Source organism: Miniopterus schreibersii (genome assembly GCF_964146895.1).
Source record: "Miniopterus schreibersii genome assembly, chromosome: 19".
In the NCBI taxonomy this organism is placed as follows: Eukaryota; Metazoa; Chordata; class Mammalia; order Chiroptera; family Miniopteridae; genus Miniopterus; species Miniopterus schreibersii.
Genome location: NC_138119.1, coordinates 18078094 through 18097434, shown reverse-complemented (window position 1 = coordinate 18097434; position 19341 = coordinate 18078094). Strand labels below are relative to the sequence as shown.

Below are 19341 nucleotides of genomic sequence, written 5' to 3'. Positions count from 1 at the left end.
GGTGACACACAGGTGATGGGGATCCAGCGAACCCCCAGAAGCCTGCAGGCAATCAAAAGTCTCCGACTGCTGAGCTGAGGAACTCGAACTTGAACTGGAAGAAGAAACCACCAACACTGGTAGACTAGAGAAAAGGAAGTCTGCAGTCTAGTGGGAGGCAGGGCTGGGAGGAGAGATGGTGCCAGGAGCACCGGGAATAGCTAGGCAAGCAGTTGCCTTCCTCTTTCCTGCCTGGCTGTCTGCAGCCCAACACATGGCACATCTTTCCTAAATTCCCAGACCTCACTGTGGGCAGAGAACCAGGGTGGGTGGGGCCACCTCCTTGGGCTGGTCCTGGCTAAGGTGAGGCCAATGACACCATGCATTCTGTCCAAGGGCCCGGTAAGACTGCCACAGCCAGGGCAGGAAGCATGCCCAAGATTACCTCTGTGCTCAGGATGTGTGCCACGGGCCAGATTAGAAGGCTATTCTATTGTGCAATTATTTCAAATAATGAATGTGCCCCGACACAAACAATGTCTAAAATAGATCTCTGCTGTGGTTAGTGTTTATTATTATTCTGCATAAAGTTGGAGTCTATTCCAAAAATAGTTATTGAGGACTTACTTTGTGCTCAATAAACATCAGTTGAAGAAATGAGTTAGTAAGTGAACAGATTAAAAAATAAATTGAGCTAGGTACAGCCTGTAAGTGTTTTATGTTAAAAGAATTCCATCCCCACAAAAAAAGAACTTGATGCGAACGGCAGAATTGGAGAAGAGCACAGAAAGCACAGAAGGAGCAACGGCTGCCGGACCTCCTCTTCGGTTGGGCAAGATCGACCTTCCCAGGCACAGGCTCCCCTCTCTCCCTGCCACCCACAGAAATAATGTCAACAAATGCACAAACGACCACAAAAGTCCTAGCGGGAGAAGGAGAGTCAATACTTACAAATCAAAAGGCAAAGTGATTAATTTCTGGAAGTTTAAAAATAATGACAGTTGAACCAGGTTGCAACATCCAATTTTTCCAGGGGACTAGTTCCAGGAGACTCGCGGATGTTGACCAACTATAGATAGGTTTGGGGGGTTGAGGTGGAAGATAAGGGTGACCACTCCTTCTGTTATTACTGAGTGGATCTCAAGCCTCTTAGCAATCTTCCAAACCACCAGGACCTGCAGGCCACCACGTCCCTCTGTGCCTGCGTCCAAACGGAATAAACACTAATGAGTTTGTCAGACTGGGCCTTGCCCTCCGTTGATTCACCCATTTGTTCAGCTCTTAGCTAGAGGTTACTGGATGAGTTTTATTCGCAGACAATGCAGTGGGTGCAACGGGTGCATCAATGAACAAGGTCCAGCCCGGTGGGGAGCTACCTAGAAAAGAAATGGGGTGGCAGCCTTCGGCACAGTGCCTGGCACACAGGAGGAGCTCAAGGAGTAAAACACCAAATGGGAATGAGAGTAAGTTGATCTATGTGCCCTGACAAGGCTGAGTACAGAGCATTCAGGTTCAAATCCTGGCGCTGTAAGAACCAGCTGTGTGACCTTAGGGACACCCTATTCCCCTCTGTGCTTCAACTTGTCCATCTCCCTCCTCGAATCGTCCTCGAGCTAATATGTGTAAAGTGAGCCCAGTGATGCCTGGCGCAGAGTAAGCACTACACGAGTACCTGCCGAGTGAAAGCGTCTTCAATAACTTCTTGGACCGACTGAGCTTGCCCCTGCCTGCTGTACATTTCTGTGACGTCACCTCCCATTGTTTCCCTGTGTGTGTATGCTCTCTCTGCTTTAGATTGTCAGTGCTTAATTACAGGGCCCTGAGATCGGCCTCTCTCTTAGCTCAAAACAAAGTCTCTCTGAACCTGTGTCTACTTCTGACATCCATCGGCTCCCCTCCTGCCGAGTTTCTGGGCGGGGTCCACTGGACCCACTCTGTCTTCACTCCCTCACCTCTCATTCACATCTCCACTTGCTGCAATGTGGAGACCCCTCCCACCACCCCCCAACTCTGGAGTGAAACTGCTCTCTAAAGGCACTGCTAATTTACCAACTGCTACGTCCAATGAGCCCACCTCAGGACCGCTGGCTTGTCGGGTGCCCCGGTGCCATCTGACACTCATATCTCTGCCCTTTTCTCTTGTCCCCCAGTCTGCCGCCTCCCAGGCCTCCTTCTGAATGTCTGGCTACCAGCTTCCTTGCCCCAGCTTCGAGGAAACGTCAGGCTCATCTAGGCAGCACTGGCCCTCCCAGGAGGTTGGCTTCCAGGAGACAACGAGCACCGTCCAGGTACAGCCTGGCCTCACTCATTCCTGGTTCTCTAACACATGATTAAATGCCTGATGCTTCACCTAAGAGAAGCTCAATAAATGCTGGCTGGCTGGCTGGCTGGCTGGCTGACTGGCTGGCTGGATGGATGGATGGATGATGGATGGATGGGTGGGTGGATGGATGGGTGGATGATGGATGGGCAACCAGAACCAAACATCTGTACTTCTTCGTTGAACCGGCACAGAATGTACAGCGGTCGAGTGTATAAAAGGCAGCAAATGCTGAGTCACCGCCTGAATGAACGACTCTCTAGCTGATCAGTCTCTAAACACTGTGATTTCCCCTCAGATCGGCAACTAGACTTATTCAGAAATGAGCCATGATGACTGGCCTTGGTATCCCAATTGGTTGTCATGGCAATGCTTTGATTTCAAAAGGTCCTGAGACTCTGGGTTCCAGTGACCATACTGCATATTTGGGCAGAACCACTCTTCTTGGCCACGCACTTCTGACTCATAGAGACTGGGATGTGTTTGTTTGACCACTGTGCTTTATCTCTCTTCTTCAAAGGGTCCAAAGAGCAGGATTGTTTTAAGGCAGGTCGTGAACAGGAGAAGCAGGGGATGCTATTATTTTTTTAGAACCAAACTTAACATCAGATATGCTTTCTGGAAGGTGCTAGAACTATGGGGTGTATGATGCGAGCAGAAAGGGATGTGACGGGCCCCTGGAGTAACCTTATTCCAGGCACCAAAGGACAGAAGCATGGGACTCTGGACTTGTTTACAGCATCAGAAACTGAAGGCAATGAATGTTCAGGGTATAGGGGCTCAGGATCCTAACTAAGGTGCAGCCTCCCTTCCTGTTTATCGGGCACAGACGAGGGTGGGAGCCAGGCCACCCTGGGCACTTTCTGAATGACTCAGATCGGCAGCCCCAGGGGAACAACAAACAAGAACACGAAGGAGGGGGCAGGGGGAAGGAGAACAAAGCCTTGCGGGGGGACAGGCTAGTGGGTGGATCTATTGGGGCTGCCAAAGGTGACTCCAAGTTTCCAGCCCTGCCCCTGTCACTCCAGGATATTTCCAGCCTGACAACCTGTGCTCCACCCGAGAGCCCCAGGGTTTCCACCCCATTCCTGAGGTGGATGGGAGCTCAAGCAGGGGATGGCGCTCCAGCCCCTTGCACTGCCTCCCTGAGATCATGCAAGAAACAAGAAGAGAGGAGGGAATGAGGAAAGGACAGGCAGTCACAAGTGTCAGGCACTGAAGCTGGAGTGTGATTAGAAGGACAATCACACAGTCATGTTCAGAGGAAACCCCTCTGTGCTACCACCTGGAAGTGACCATCCTTCCTCCGACCACACCCGGGACACCTGGATGACTCCAGAGTCCCAGTCCCACCCTGTGAGTCGGACACCTGGTCCTGAGCCATGCGGGTCACAGAAGACAGCATGCCCTAGCACCACCGAAGCTCAGATCTGGAGAATGTCATGTGGGGAGGCTGCAAGGCTGAGAGAGCATCAGTCCATGATGTAAGCCCGGCCTCGGAGGAAGGAAAGAGGGAAAAACATTCAGGTGAAAGCCGTGCAGTTTGAGGAATGTTCTACACAGTCTGGAGAGTCCTCAAGCCAGTCGGCTGTCAGAGGAGTCCTGAATCTCTCTCTTGGGAACTGGTGTGCTCTTATCCCTTCCTTACCAGGCACCTATGGCCTCCAAGCAACCACAGCAGTGAATTCAGAGCCCAGTGCCTGCATCCCTGTTAGCAGAGCACCCATCTTTGGAGGCCTCTGGGACAGAATCTCATCACATCCATTGAGAAGTGGATTCCTATGGAGCCACATTTTAAGAAGAATCCCAGGTGATCTCTTTGCATATTTAAGTTTGAAAAGCAATGTTTCAGAGCATGAGTTGACCAACAAGGACAGACAGTAAGTAGTTTAGGCTTTGCAGGCCATATGGTCTCTGTTGCAACTACTCACCCAGCCACTTAGTGTGGAAGCAGCCACAAAGAACACTTGAGTGGGGCTGGGTTCCAATAAAACTTCATTTATAAAAGCAGTCTTTAGCTTCAGACCAGATGTGGCCCCAAGGCCATAGTCTACCAACCTCTGCTCTAGAGTTGTGGGCTTAAGCTTTCTGAGAGTAACTACACTCTTCATCACCTGAAACAGGGGAGACAGGAGCTACTCCTGTTGAAGACGGGAGAAGACCCCTGCACCCGGCAGCTCCCCTCAGAAGCCCTGAGACACCTGTGCAGGCGGCAAAAGCCAGATCTGAAAGCCACTGCTCTGGTTCCTCACAAAGAGCCTCTAGTGTCAGAAGGTTCCTCACTCCTAATGGACATCCAGCCACCTAAGTTTCTACTGTATCTGTCCTGTAAACACAGCCAAGACTATAACTCTGTGCTAAATATTCTGGGATGACAAAGGTGAATCAGACATGCAATTGGCTCCTGGGGAACTTAAGCAGATAGAAATGAGACACAAACAGACAGAAATGAGACACATACAGATAGAAATGAGACATAAACAGACAGAAGTGAGACACATACAGACAGAAATGAGACACAAACAGATAGAAATGAGACACATACAGATAGAAATGAGGCACAGACAGATAGAAATGAGGCACAGACAGATAGAAATGAGACACATACAGACAGAAATGAGACACATACAGGTAGAAATGAGACACATACAGATAGAAATGAGGCACAGACAGATAGAAATGAGGCACAGACAGATAGAAATGAGACACAGACAGACAGAAATGAGACACATACAGGTAGAAATGAGACACAGATAGAAATGAGACATAAACAGATAGAAATGAGGCACATACAGATACAAATGAGACACGTACAGATAGAAATGAGACACATAGAGATAGAAATGAGGCACATACAAAACTAACAAGGCAGGAAGCAACATGTACCCAGGAAACTACCCGGGACAGGCCGTGGGCGCTGGGAAGTACAGGAGGTCTCTTCCACACCGGGAATCCAGGAAGGCTGCATGCACGAAGTGAGCAGTGTGGACTATCCAAGGAGGGGGCACATGGATAGTCTGTTTTACTTCTACACCCAGACGTTGCCTCTTCTGGAGGGCCGAACAGCCACCTGATAACAACATTTCCTGTAGACTAATGTTAATTTGCCTTGTCCACACAAGCAAAGCCAGGGATCTCATCCTAGTCACGGTGGGAGAACAGAACCCACCCCAGGGACTGACAACAACCCTCTCACACCATGATTCTTCCACTCCAAGGGCCGGTCGCTAAGACTTCGATGCACGTCCAGGACCTGGGCAAACACTCTGACTTTGACCATTGCTGCAACGTTGGAGGAGGCAGCTGGGGCACAAGGAGTGGTTGGTGGGGCCCTCATCTTCAGAGGAGCTCTGGGAAAGGCCTGGGCATAACTCTGGCTATCACTGAGTCCTGCTGGATAAAAGGGGGGGGGGGCACAGCACACGTGGCCCTCCTTTGAAATTCTCTGAATTGTCTTCTGCAAAGCTCCATCTTCCACATGAACAAAACTCCTCCCCTCAGTACCAAGCTCCCTTACTGGGGAGAGGGGATGTCACCGCAGCCTGTGAAACCTCATTGCTCAGGTTCATTCAGAACAGAAAAAAGCCATCACCACGCCCTAAACGAGGGGTTTTAAACCTGAGGTCAGCAGCCTCTGGCCACCAGGAAACCCAGAGAGCTCTGAAAATGATGTGACCGGCATGAACCCGCACACCTTCCCGGGGAGCGGTCATAGCTTTCATCATTCCCAAAAGCGTCCGTGACCTTATAGAAGCTCTAGTGTCATTGTCCAATGTATTCGAGTGAGTGCTGCCCAGGCTAAAAAAGAACAAGTGAGTTAAATATATATATAGAGAGAGAGTTCTTTCTGATTCTATCATGTTCTCAATCATCTTGAGACCATTTTGTAAAAAATCCTCTTTACCACCATTTGTATTTGACAGATGAGCAAACTAAAATTCTAAGGAACTGAAGTTAATACCCCACTTAAGTGAATATTACAGATTAGTGGGCTAGAACCAAAGATGTGTACGCTACTTAGTTAGCAATGGCCCCTGTGTCCTAAATTCCACATCATAAAGACTACGGCTCGTTGCGTGTCGGGCACTGTGCATATGTGGCTTATTTAGACATCACAGCAACTCTGCAAGACATTATCTCACTTTCTGATTTGAGGAAACCAGGACTCTGAAAAGCCCAATGGATTGCCAAAGATGCCGGCACTGATAAGTGTCAGAGATGGGACCTGGCTCCAGGGCTGTCAGACTCGTAGGTTCTGCACTGGGAGACGCTCTCAAACTTGGACCCTGGGGGAGAAGGAGGGCTCATCCTCAAGTCAGGGACAGTTTCTTAGACATCTTTGTATTCCCCACGGAGCTTTGCATGGCAAGGCACTCCGTAAATATTTGTGGAGTGAAGGAACCTGGGCTCTTTGGGCCCCAGTCCTGCCAGGGACTCGCTGACTCGGTCTCCTGCAGGCTGGAGCTGCAGGTGGTTACTCAGCTGGGCAACTGCAGGGAACATTTGAAATCAATTATGGGTGAGGAGAAACCTATTAAAAGGGGTTCTTCTGTGTACGCTGGGGCTGAAGGAGAGGAAGGGAAGTTGAAGAGGAAAAGGGACAGGATGGTTTCAGGGTCGGGTGCTGGAGCTTAAAGTTTTGACACCAGGATGGGGCAGCATTTGGCTTAGGTCCACTGCTGAGTTCGAATGGCCCATCCAAATGGGCTCCTGACCTCAGGCTACTCCTGGGTGGCACATATTCCTAAACTGCCAGCCCCCCCCACCCACGGAAGCAGCTGCACCCAGCCCTTGCCTAGGCCTTGTTGCCCTGCTTCCGAGCTACAGGAGATTGGCAACTTCAAAAAGTCTAATTTGCAGGGGGCTCAGTACCATGACTCCCCTCTCGGGGGGCAGAGAGAAACAGCACCTAGTCAGTGGGGCCTGCGTTGTCCTCAGCCCTAAATAACAGCATTTTGACAGTCCATTCTGGAGTCCAACTTCCTATTTTGGAAGAATGTGGGAGTTTGGGGGGACAGGAGGGAGGTAAGCCTAGTTGATTTTTTCTTTCTTTTTTTTTTTTTTTTTCTTTCTAATTTTCATTCTGGAATGTAAAGCTCTTTTTAATTATAGTGGACACACAATTTTATATTAGTTTCAGGTGTACAACATAACAATTTGACGTTTATATACCTTACTAGTTGCTGCAAGTGGAAAGTTAGTCATAACCCCCTCCAAATGCCACTTTAGCCCCTTCACATAGGCCCTGCAAAAAAGACTTGGATGAAGCTGACCCTAAAGGATGCTTACCAACAATACTCTGAAAATGGGGTGGGAGAGGGGGAGATGATTAAATACAGCCCAGAGGCCAGGGCAGGGACAGCCCTCCAGGAAACCAGACACATTCCCCACTACACAGGCTGGCCTACCAGCCTGTGCATGAAGCAACACTGCCACCTAGCGCCCCGAGTGGGAAGTATTCCCCAAGACCCCACACCTCAGGGGTCCCTCTACCGTGGCTGGTGTGGCGAAACTGCTTGACCTCTCTGATGCGGAGGAAATGCCCCAAGGTGGGTAGATTGAGAACTGGAAAACTAGATTTAAGTTAGGTACAAGCTGAGGTTTGAGGACTGTTGGAAACAGTGTGGGAGCCAAGTGCTGCAGTCCCTGGGCTATCAGTGCAACAGCAGAAAGTCAACTGTTGAATGGTATTTTGCTCTCAGGAACCAGATCCAATAGTTGCCATTCTCCATAGGTGGAGGCGAATCATCCCAGGAGCAGGCTGTGGCCTGCTAATGCGCCAGGCCAGGGTAAGAGAGGGAAGATGGGCTGCTCTGCTGATGGGAGTGAATGAGTACAAATCTGGGAGTTCTGTTCCTTAAAGGGGCGACCTTTGACCTCTGCATGGTTCTCAACCCTGCGGCCCCGGTGAAGGCTAAGAAGCTACGCACAATGAGGAGACAAGGACCTATGACCTCGGGAGCCTGGCTCCCTGAATCCTGAAGAATGGAGGCCTGTTCCCAGCCCCCACCATTCCTGGACTTTTACCCTAAAGCTTCCCTGATGTGCGCAAGCCTGGAGGAAGATATAGGGTGGGAGCTGGAGAGGAGATAGACCTGGGTACCCCGCCCCTTGACCTTCCTGGTGTGGGCTTAAGGGGAAATGCCCGTGCACCACAGGGGCCACTTTGATTTGAAGAGAAAGAAACCCCAGAAGCTAGACTGTCTGCAAAAGATTTCCTGCCTAATTTTACATGCTTAGGGAGGTTAAGAGAGTTCAGAAGGCACCCTGGAGAAGGATCTGCCTGTGTGTGCTGTGGCGAGGTGGGGGGCCGTTGGTGGTGGTGCACAGGTGGGAAAGGGAGGGAGACGTGCAGGGGTGGGGTGGGGTGGGGGAGCTGTGACAAGGAATGCTGTAGCTGGAATCAAATCATGAGGATACTGTCCTCCATGAGGACCGTGAGACTGGACACGGAAGGGTCAGGACAGGGGTCAGGTACCCACTGTCGAAAGTCTGTCTCCCCAGGTTTGGGTTTTAACAATCCAAAGCAAGTCTCTCTGAGCCTCCCTCCTATATTCCTGCTGGATCTTTCTCCAATCCCTCGCAGCCAGGGAACTGATCCCAGGTCCCCATGTTGCTACCGTGAGAGGAGGGGTAGGCAGAGTCGCGGGGCTCCGTCTAGACTGCAAGCACACAGCTTCCCTGGCAGATGGGCACCAGGAAGCCAGATCAGGCAGCCCGAAGATGTCATCTGGGAAAAACTGTGGTGCTGCCAACTCCAGTCAGATAATCATCTCATTATTTCTTCCATTTGGCCTCAGAATAAGGATTTCCTTCGCCTCTCTCTCTACCCCCCCTATCTTACAGCCCAGCCCCTTCTCTCTCCCCTCCCCTCATGCCCTCTCCCACCCCAAAATAAAATAAAGCAAAACCACAAAACTCTAGAGTACTCAGTGTCTGGGAATCCCAGCTTCCAAAGGAGAAATCACAGCCAAAGAGGGGGAGACAGTGTGTCCAGCAGGGATGTTCCAGCAACACCCCATTGAAAGAGGCTCCCTCCTTCCAGATTTCTTTCTCTAGTCTGAAACTTATTTGCAGGCATCCAGCAACCTGAGAAGTTTTTAATCTGGACAGTTGTCAAGCACTCGGGCCATGGAGCTCCCTTCCCAGTCTGCCTCTGGCATGCTCCGTGTGGCTTTGGTTTCCCCATCCATGGAATGGGAGTGGAAACATCCATGGGGGTTATGGATGATCCAAATCAATAAGATTAAAATGGCTCTGCATGTGCCTAGCCTTGTGTGAGGTTCTGCCATGGAGGATGCAAAGGGATGACACCGGATGATAAAGTAGCAGGTCTCATCCCCTCCCCTTGCTTGAAACTAGCCCCCCTCCCAGGAGGGCAAGGGAGATAGCTATTCCTAACCCCCCTGTCTTCCTTGTCTTTTTGGGTGACTTTCTGTGAAAACTAAGATCTGGGTATAGTGGAAAATAAATGTGGGTAATGTTCCCAGACGTTGCCTCTGACGAAAATCATAGAGTTATACGAGGTGCATTTTTTAGGTCCCTCTTACAATAGCCAGGGCTAGAAGCCAGGGTCCTGGCTTGTATGTGCCCACTTTTCCAGGTGACCCTGATTCCTCTAGGCTCACGCATGACTGTTAGGGGACCGCAGGACCCAGACCAAGTAGTTGGGGTACCTGGTAAGTTGCAGGACAGCTCAGCGAAAAGGGAATCAGTCAAGACCCAGTGGCTGTGCACCTGGCCACCTTGCTCCCTGGCTATGGTTCCTTGCCCAGGTCCCTGCGTTCTCACAGGGCTCTAAAGTTGCCTGGGTATCTCACACTGGACTATGAGAAGGGAAAGGTGACACCTCATCCCCAGTTACCAAGAACCAGAGGTCTTCCCCTTTAAAGAGGAGCAGGAGAGTGGGCTGGAGGTCTCCTAAGTGCCAGCACAATGTATAGACCCACAGATCAATACCAGGGACAGACGCTCTGTGGTTAGAGTCATTACTGCCGATGAGGTCTGGAGTCCGGCTGTGCTGGTGAAGGGAGTCTCTACCCCCCTCTTCCTGACCGGCCCTTCCCGGTTTTCTGCTCCGTTCCCTTTCCCTCTGTGCCCCTAGGTCTGAATCCATCAGACATGAAGCCAGCAGCACCCCCAGGAGCCCAGGAAGCAAGGAGTAGGTCATTACCTGCGATGATGGCAGGGCTGCTCTGCCCTCCCTCCGGCTTCACCCAGGCTTCCACTGTGAATGCCTCCCGGGGAACCTCAGCCAGCACTTCTGGGCGCAGCAGCAGCCTCTCCCGCCTCCCCGAGAAGTACAAGACGAGCGGTCCTACTCCGTGGGGGTTCGAGATCCTTGCTCCCCAGGAGGGGTTCCCTGTGCCATTCCGGACGCTGCCCTCCGAAGGACTGGTTCTGACCCCGTGCATAAGGGGACGCTTAGGCCAAGGTTGGAAATGCCGGAGAGAGGTATCTGGGTCTCCCCACACGCCTTCTGCCTGCCCCTTCACCACCTGGCGACGTCGCCTGGTCTTGGCTCGACCCTTCCTGCGGGGTTCTGGTTTGGGTTCCTTCCGGCGAGCGATGGTGGTGGTCATGGTGGCAGCCGTGGCTGAGTGTTCCCGAGTCCCAGCCTCACCTAGAGATGCCTCAAATCCTCGATCGTTAAGATAAGTGTCATCATCTCCCAGCAGCTCCGATTGCCCAATAGGACCATCCCCTACCCACGGGGCAGCTGACTGCTCAGTCTCAGTCTTCACTGCTGCAGTCAGGTCTGGGGGGACAGCGCTCCCAGCCCTTCCCTTGGCCGCCGGCTCACTGTGTCCTGCACGGGGGGTGCCCTGGTCCCCCACAGGGTAGGGCCTCAGGGAGCTGCCAGGCCTGCTGGGGTAGACCCCAAAGAGGTGATGCTGGGGAGAAGCTCTGGGTCTTCGAGCCTTGGTCCCCAGCCAACAGCGTTCTCCTTCCGACAGCACCTCATTCAGGTGTCCCCTCTGAGCCAGGGATCGCTTGTGGGACCAGCCCAGCTCAGAGCTGGCAGTGCCTAGTGCCCACCCGGCCAGAACCACCAGGCTTATTCTCAGGATCTGTAAGCACATCATACTTCACCCAGCTCTTTACACAGATCCAGAAGTCAACCTCTGGGTACCACACCAGAAGGATGGGGGGCAGAGAGAGAGGCGGCCAAGCAGTGGACTTGCAGTCACCGGGGAAACTGTTTTGTTCACAGACCAAACTTTTTCAAGCAGCCCCAAAAGAGTGCCTCTCCCTGGCTACCTGCTCCGGGTGCTGTGCCAGCGTGGCCTCCGCGCCTCGCCCGGAGTGTGCGTCCCTCACCTCTCTCCCTTCACCTCTCTCCCTGCTCTAGTTCAGCCCTCGCAGGATGAAGTTCATTTCTCTGGGTTCCTTTGAATTTCCTCCAGAGAGCTCAGGTTTCCTCTTTTTTTCCCCCCTTTTCAATAGCCCCTCCCCTTGCTGATTCTAGAGGAGGGACACGTGGACACAAGCCAGAGCCTCTCAAATACACACTCCCTCACAAACACACAGCCCTCGCTACCTGAAGTCATTAAAAAGACCCTTCTCCTCTCCTTTCCGTTTCGCTCCTTCCCAGGAGTCACCTTCTCTCCGTAGTCCTCAACCTGGAATGAATTCACCTTCAAGCCAATGACTAGAAGAATCTGTTTGCAGACACACAGAATCTGATGCTTGTTATCGAAAAGGGCAAAAAGAAGCTGGGTGCACAAAGATCCAAGCTGGTACTTAACTCTCACTGTCCAGATGTGTCCTCAGTCAAACCAGCCAGCCTCCAGCCGGCCTGCAGGTCAGAACGCTTCCCTCAGCTCCGGGCTTGGGGTGCTTGAAGGTTTTCTTTTTTTTTTTAATACCCTTCCAACTTGTTAGTCTGTTGAAAGTCTCTGTAAAGTTCTCCTGTGGGGTGCCGGTCTGATGTCCTAATAACCTGATGAATCTGAGAGCCCTGGACTTGACCTTCTGGGAGTCTCGCAGGTCCCTGGGAAGACAGACAAGACAGTGAGGAGAAGGGCATATACTTCAGGGGACCTGTTCGCCCGGGTCCCTCCTGTTCCCCGTCTCCCTTCCTCTCTGCCTGTAATTATCTCCTGGGTTGTTTCATTTAAAGACAATGATGATGTCAAAGCTAATATGTTCGGTGTATCACTCCACCCACTCCCTGTCCCCTCCTTCCTCCTGAAAACCTCCCCACCTCACTGAGGCACAGGGGACAGAAACTACTCTTGGTTTCCCCAAGAAGCATCTCGGGCTTTCTCTCTCAGCAGCCGCAGCGTACACAATCAATAGTAAGCAATCGATACGGTGTTGGAGCACTCTCCTCTGTGTGTATCCACACACACACACACTCACTCACTCACTCACACGTGTGTTGGGAGCAGACCTGCCTAATGAATCCACCCCAGCCTTTTAGGGGCCACTCGCATCTCTTTCTCTTGTTTTGCACAAACCCTGTCTCTTTTTCTTATTTCAGTCGCTTGGGATTTAAAACAAAATGCCCCCCAATGCACTTTACATTGCGCCCGGGGAGACGGGGAACGCAGCGGCCCTGCTGTCAGGAGCGCTGGGTGGAGTGCCACGGGCGTGCTGGGGGGGCCTGGTACCCCTCTGGAGTTCCTCACTCCCAAGTCACTGAACGTCACCATATGCTGAGCGAGCAAATAAACAAACGAGGTGCTCAAAGTAAATACTTTGCAGAAATGAACAGCTAGACCCAAGCAAGTATTTTTTTCACTTGATTTGCGATGAATGGATAGGATAGGGAAATAAATAGTGTGGTTTTCACCTCTGTAATAATGTTTGCCTGGATGCAGGCTATCTCAAGGAGTCCCGCCCCCCAAACGCATGTGCATGTTCGCGCACACACACACACACACACACACACACAGAGGTTCTGAATTCTCAACACAGGTAAGGTTGTTTGACCTCAGATGGGCACAACATAAGCAGAGAAATACACTGGGCTCTTGGCTGAACAATAAGAGAAATCACTCACATGTCTAGAACCACTGCTTGTGTTGCCCATAGAGAAAGCCCACAGCCCACGCAGTCTGGAGTAGGACCACGCTGCCTCTTCTGCTTTGGGTCTCCTCATGGTCCTCTAAACTCCGCTACCCCAGCTAATTACTGACTTCTTTAAGAAAACTGTACCCCAAACACCCCATCAGGGGCATGTCCTGTTTCCCTGGGCTGGGTCCCCTGGAGCCTCAAAGCAAGTCCCCCCAGAAGGTATCAGCTCAGGCACGTGGACATTACTGAACAAATCGCTGGACCCTGGGCTGTCCTCATTCCTCGAATCATTCCCACCTCTCCCTTCATTCTCCTGACACAGTCCCCTATTCCTTTATATTTTTCCTGAAGCAGTTCAATAAAGATTGGGGCTTTGGCAGGGGGTAGGGGGAGATGTAGAGAGAGACAGAAACACAGAGGGGAGGGAGGGGAGGAGAAGGGAGAGAGAGAGAAAACACCAGGAAAGAAAGGAAGGCGAGGAACCTTAGTTTAAATGAAGGGAAGGCACTCAGGTAAGAAAAGGAGAGGTAAACTTCCCCTCCCTCATGCCACCCCCACGACCCTCAGAAAAAGGTTTCCTACCATTCATTTCAGGAAGGAGGGATAACACAGCGAGGAAGGAGAGTCCCGCGTGCCTTGCTCCCCCGTTACTGTGGGAATGATCTCGCATCCCCTATAGGTCTCCTGGCTCTCAGCTGCTAAGGATCCATTCATAAGCTTTCAAGAAGCTACACAAAACTCAAGCTTCCAGTTTAGTTTCTCTCTCTCTCCCCTTCATTCCTTTGCTCACCACTCTCCTTCAGCTCTTGGCAGTCCAAAGTTTAAAAAAAAAAATGTTGAACCATTTCTGTGTTTTCCTCCTGTTGTAACTTTTGCTGTGACATCATAACCCTGCCCACCAACACCCCACCTCTCCCTCTCCTTTCCATCCCACCCCTCATCAGCCCCAGAACCCCCAAGATACCCCCCACGGAGAAGCAGGGCTCCTGTCAGTCCCAACGTGCGAAAACACAAAGCCAGGAGAAGGTGCCCCCCTCTCTCTCTTCGGTCCCCCTCCTCTCTTCCCCCTCCCTGCCTTACCCACCGCTCAGCCACGGCTCTCTGAAGGCTTTTAACATGATCCCATCTGTTTGACATGTGCGGAAAGGTGGGCTGGACTCAGATAATCTGTCAAGTGGATCAGATCAAAAACAAAGCAATCCCCCCCCAATTCCATCACACACACAGAGAGACACACACACACACACAGCAGACCCCAGCAAAAGTGTAAGAGGAGTCAGACTCACACAGACCCTGGATGCCAGGGAGAAAGACACCAAACGTGCCAAAGGAAACGCGCATTCAGTATGTATATAAATTCTAGGGCTTATTTGTTTATGACAAACACCCGCACCCCAGCCCCCTACCCCTCTCCCCTGAGTCCTGCCACTCCGCAAGTGCACAGATTTGAAAGCTGGTAGGATCTGTTTTGAAATCTCCAACGAGAGGGTTTTTCCCCCTTTTTTTCACTCCCAAGCACTATCTGTGGCGATCAGACTGGAGCAGGGTTGCCAGCAAATGCAGGAGGCCCCTTCTAGGGTACAGACTTTCAAACCAGCAAAGCTAGAGGGAATGGATTTAAGGACACACAGCAGGAGCTGGCTGAATTTATTTTATTTTGACGGGGGTAGTTGGGGGGAGGAATATCACTTCTGAAATGCCCAAGGAATGAAGGGAGAGGATATGGATTTCCTAAACAGTTTTTGCAAGAGGAGCAGTGTCTTGTTCTGCAGGTAAATCTATAAGGCAAGAAATTGGAGCTTAGAGATAAACACGGACGCAGAGGGAGAGGGAGGGAAGGGGAAGGAGAAAAAGAGAAGGGGGGAGGGAGAGGGAATGGGGAGGGGGGAAATGCAGAGAGGAAAGAGGGGAGCAGAACAGAGAGGGGGCGAGGGGGAAAGGGGGGGAAGGGGAAGGGCGAAGAGGAAAAGAGTGAATTGGAAGGGGGAGGGCTGGGGGACAAAAGGGGGAGAGAAAAGTCTGGGAGGAGATAGGATTGAAAAAGAAAAGCAGGGAAGAGAGGAGGGAAGGACCAGCCAGAGAGGAAGAAACACAGAGAAGGGGGCAGTGAGGCACATGAAGTACCGAGACCAGGAGGGCAGCTCAGACCCACGATGCTTCAAAGCCAAGAAGCCACAGAGGCCGGTGAGGGGAGGCACTACGGGATGGGGCAGAGGTTAGGGTTTGTAACAAGGGACACCCACTGGAGGGACTCACGGTTACTGACTGGACACGGTTTTTAAAGGTCAGATTGCCCGGGCTCTGCATGGTCTCTTTAAGTAAGCCCTCTACCCCGTCCTCTCCTGCCTGTGTCTCTCTTCCTCTAATAGCCACCTCCACCTTCCTTCGTTCACATGTTTGTTCCCAGCAGTACCCTCCCCTGGAGAATGCATAGTAAAATTTAGACACCCGCCTCCCCTCCAAAAAACAACAACAACAAAAAAAACAACCACAACCCCTGAATAGCTCCTTTCTTTGCTTCTACCCATGGAGGGTCCTGGGTCCTCTTATCTGTAGATAGAGCTGTTTGTGATCATCTGTACTTCTTTTCAGCCCAGTTTTCACTATATTTCCTTTAAGCCAGGACATCAGAGCTGTTTTGCTTGTATTTGCTGCCATAGTGGGGCCGGTCAGTTTCCATTAGCACTGTCACCATTACTATTAAGAGCCTTTGAACAGAGGGAGGAGCCAGTCCAGTTGGCGTCCACCTGCAGTATAGAGTATTCCTGCGGGGAGGGGGGGGGGTAGAGAGGTGGGAGGGAAGAGACCCCTGAGTACAGTCACGGATCCTCTCTGACTTTCTGACTCCAAAAGTCTGATCCCTTGAGGGAAAAGCTCAGCTGGGAACCGGCCAGGGAGCGTAGTAATAAAAGCCTCCCAGAACACAACCAAACGCAGTATCTATATATAGGAGCAGAATCTGTTTTAGCTACTTGCAGTCTAAATGACACCCGGAAGCAAACATTTCAGCAACATGTTTATTGGAATCGTACTCAGCTAGCGCTGGAAAGAGCGAGCTTCTCTGAAGGCTTTCGCTCCACGGCCCAGGGCTGTTGCTTTCTGTCCCCACCCCACCACCCTCTCCCCAGTCCCCGGTGTCCCAAGCTGGGAGTCCATCTCTATCACTCACGGGGGCCACTTGAGATTCCCTCAGCGTGACTTAGCACAGCCCGCTTGTTTGTGGGTGAGGAAACGGATGAAGTCACAGGATGAAAGGCCAGCCACATGTGGCATCCGGGTCTCCTGAATCCCAGGCCAGGTTTTCCCTCTGCTATCTGCACCTGTCCTGCTGTCTGCCACCCACAGCCAATGGGAAGGGAAGGCAATAGGAGAGACTGGCCTCTCGGGTCCACATCCAGGCAGAATGACCAGGGACTATATGTTGGTCGTGTGTGTTCTGTGACTCAGAATTGCACAGCACTCGCTAGGAAATGCAAATCCGATCTGGGTTCTCGCTCCTCCCTGTGCATCTTGAGCCAAGAGAGGCCCTTTTTGTTGAACTGCATGGAACTCCGTATGTCCCTATCATAACGGTATTTTTTTCCATGACACTATTACTATTATAACTTGTTATCGATGTTAATGGCAGTGTTTTGCAAAGTGCCTTTCATCCAAATAGATCAAAGCATTTCATCCACAGGGTAGGCTTCCCACCCCCTTGGGAGATGCATAGCAGAGGTGACATGCCAGAGATGGAGTTCCCCTGGTGACAATCCCTAATGGGTGTTTCCTGTAACATTTCAAGCTTGGAACCAGCTTGTGGAGGCCTTGGGCTAGGGGAGAGTTTAACAGTGATAAGGATCCTGCCCTGCTCATCAGAAGATAAAAGGCTCCTCAGGGGTTTTGCTTCCATTAGGATTGCCTTTGTACCCTGAGCCTGCAAAATGCAACCTCACAACAAGAATGACAAGTATACTTGCTTTTCCTTTGACCTAATACGTGTTCCTGTGCATTCTTTCCTCCTAACCACGAGGACACAAGTGCAAGGCCGGTGCTATGCCCACTTTACAGACGAGAACACTGAGGCCGAGAGTTAAGCAACTTGCCTAAGGACCTGCAGACACTCAGAATGTAGCCAGGACACGTCTCCAGTGCATTATGCTACGTGGAAGAGGCCAGACTTAAAAGGCCACATCTTGTATTATTCCATGTACATGACATGCTGGAAAAGGCAAAACTACAGAGACTGGCTAGATGAGTGCTTGCCAGAAGCTGGAGGTTGAGATGACAGGACTAGTCTCTACCTTGATTGTGATGCATGGCTGTACGCATTTATCAAAACTCAAAGAACTGTGGGCTCAGAAAGGTTACTGTGTACAAATTATACTTCAGTAAAGCTGGGGCATTGCGCAGGGAAAGAAATGGAGCTGAGGCAGAGCCAGGGTCCTTTGATTCTGAAGATGGTGTTCTTGTCTCTACATTCTGCAGAATGCCAAAGACCAAAGCAGAGTATGGCATTGCTTGGTCGTGGGTAGGGGCCACTCTGTGCCTAAACACTCCACTCACCCTGTTGCCTTAGCCCTGAGGGGACCCCGTGGAACCAGACTGTCGAGCAGAGCTGGCTTCTAGTCCCAGTTCCATCAACTAATGACCCTAACAAATCAAATAACCAATCACCGAGTGAGCACTGGCCAGTGGTTAGGCCCCTGCTCTGTCATTCAATAGCTGCCTGACCTTAGGCAAGTTAATGAACTTCTCTGAGTGATCTTTAAAATGAGGAGATTGCAATAGAAGACCTCTAAGTTCCCTTCCAGATCACACTTGAGATTCCCTAATTTTTCAGCCCAACACTTTTCAAAGGTTCTGTTTTCTCAGTTATTAAAGAAAAAAAAAGACAGCCAGTGGCCACTTCCTACAGGTAGCACAGAGACTCAGGTGTACCCTAGCAATTGACCCCTCTGAACTTTCAGTCCTTAAAGAAAGCCATATATTCAAATGCAACTCCACTGTGACACAAATAGCAAGAAATAAGGCTAGCACGTGGGAAGCGCTTGAGCTCTGTTATTACAGTGAGGAAAATGTCCAATCCATTGGGGCCACTATCAGGTACTTAAATCAAATATCAGAACACGTGGTACTAATATGAAAATACTTCAACGGAAATGGCTTTTACATTTGATACTGTGCTAGAATCTTAAAATTTGGTGATTCCCACAAGATGGTAATGATAATACTAACTAACATGTATTACTTACAATATGGGAGGCACTGTTCTAGTCACTTCTTATACAGTAGAACTTCAAGGCGGGTATACTTCTATTATCCCCACTTTCAAATGAAGCTTAACAGTAGCAGCTAACATTTATTGAACGTATACTACATGCTCAATGTAGCAGCTGCTAGTCTATGTAAATATACTAAACAACGTACATAAATTACCTCACTTAATCCAACCGCTAACCTTTGAGATAGCCACACTATGAGCCCCATTTTTAGATGGGAAAACTAAGGCACAGTGAGTTCAAGCAGCTTATCTGAGCCTATCAACCTTGGAAGGAACTGCCTGTCTCCAGAACTCTCGCTCTTAATCGCCACACTGCACCGACACCTCGCAAAGGATATAAATACACACCGACGATGATCTGACTCCCCACACGACAAAACCAGACTTGTCCTGAGGGAGACATTCCAGTGATTTCTCTGGAGTAGAAGAAAGATCTTTGTTAGGTCTTTTCCTAAAGTCTCCCCTGGCTGAGGGTCCAATGCCTTCAAGAAATGTAGCCCCAGTGACAGCAGCAGCCAGGTAAGCTTTGCTTCAGCCAGTGCTAAGGTACCTTCCACAGATCCCCAAAGGCTCCTGTCCTCACTACCCTTGGCCCCAGATCCATCATGTCCCCGCTGAAACCAAAGGCACACATACCACTAGTTATAAGTAGAAAACCAGCCACTTCCCTAGCTCATTCACTCCATCTGGGAGGAATCATGCAAGGTGGGTAAGTACCGAGTTGTCTATTTATTATCACTAATACAAACTTTTAATA

General features: G+C 50.7%; 1 protein-coding gene across 1 annotated transcript in view; it reads right to left on the bottom strand.

The window, feature by feature from the left end:
• The window catches only part of PAPPA2 (pappalysin 2), a 174679-nt gene extending 163142 nt beyond the window's left edge, over positions 1 to 11537 (bottom strand). The window contains exon 1 of the mRNA XM_081120295.1: positions 10473 to 11537. Coding sequence (XP_080976421.1) covers positions 10473 to 11385 — 913 coding nt within the window. The 5' untranslated portion in view covers positions 11386 to 11537. The remainder of the gene's footprint in view (positions 1 to 10472) is intronic.
• Between the last annotated feature and the right edge of the window lie 7804 nt (positions 11538 to 19341).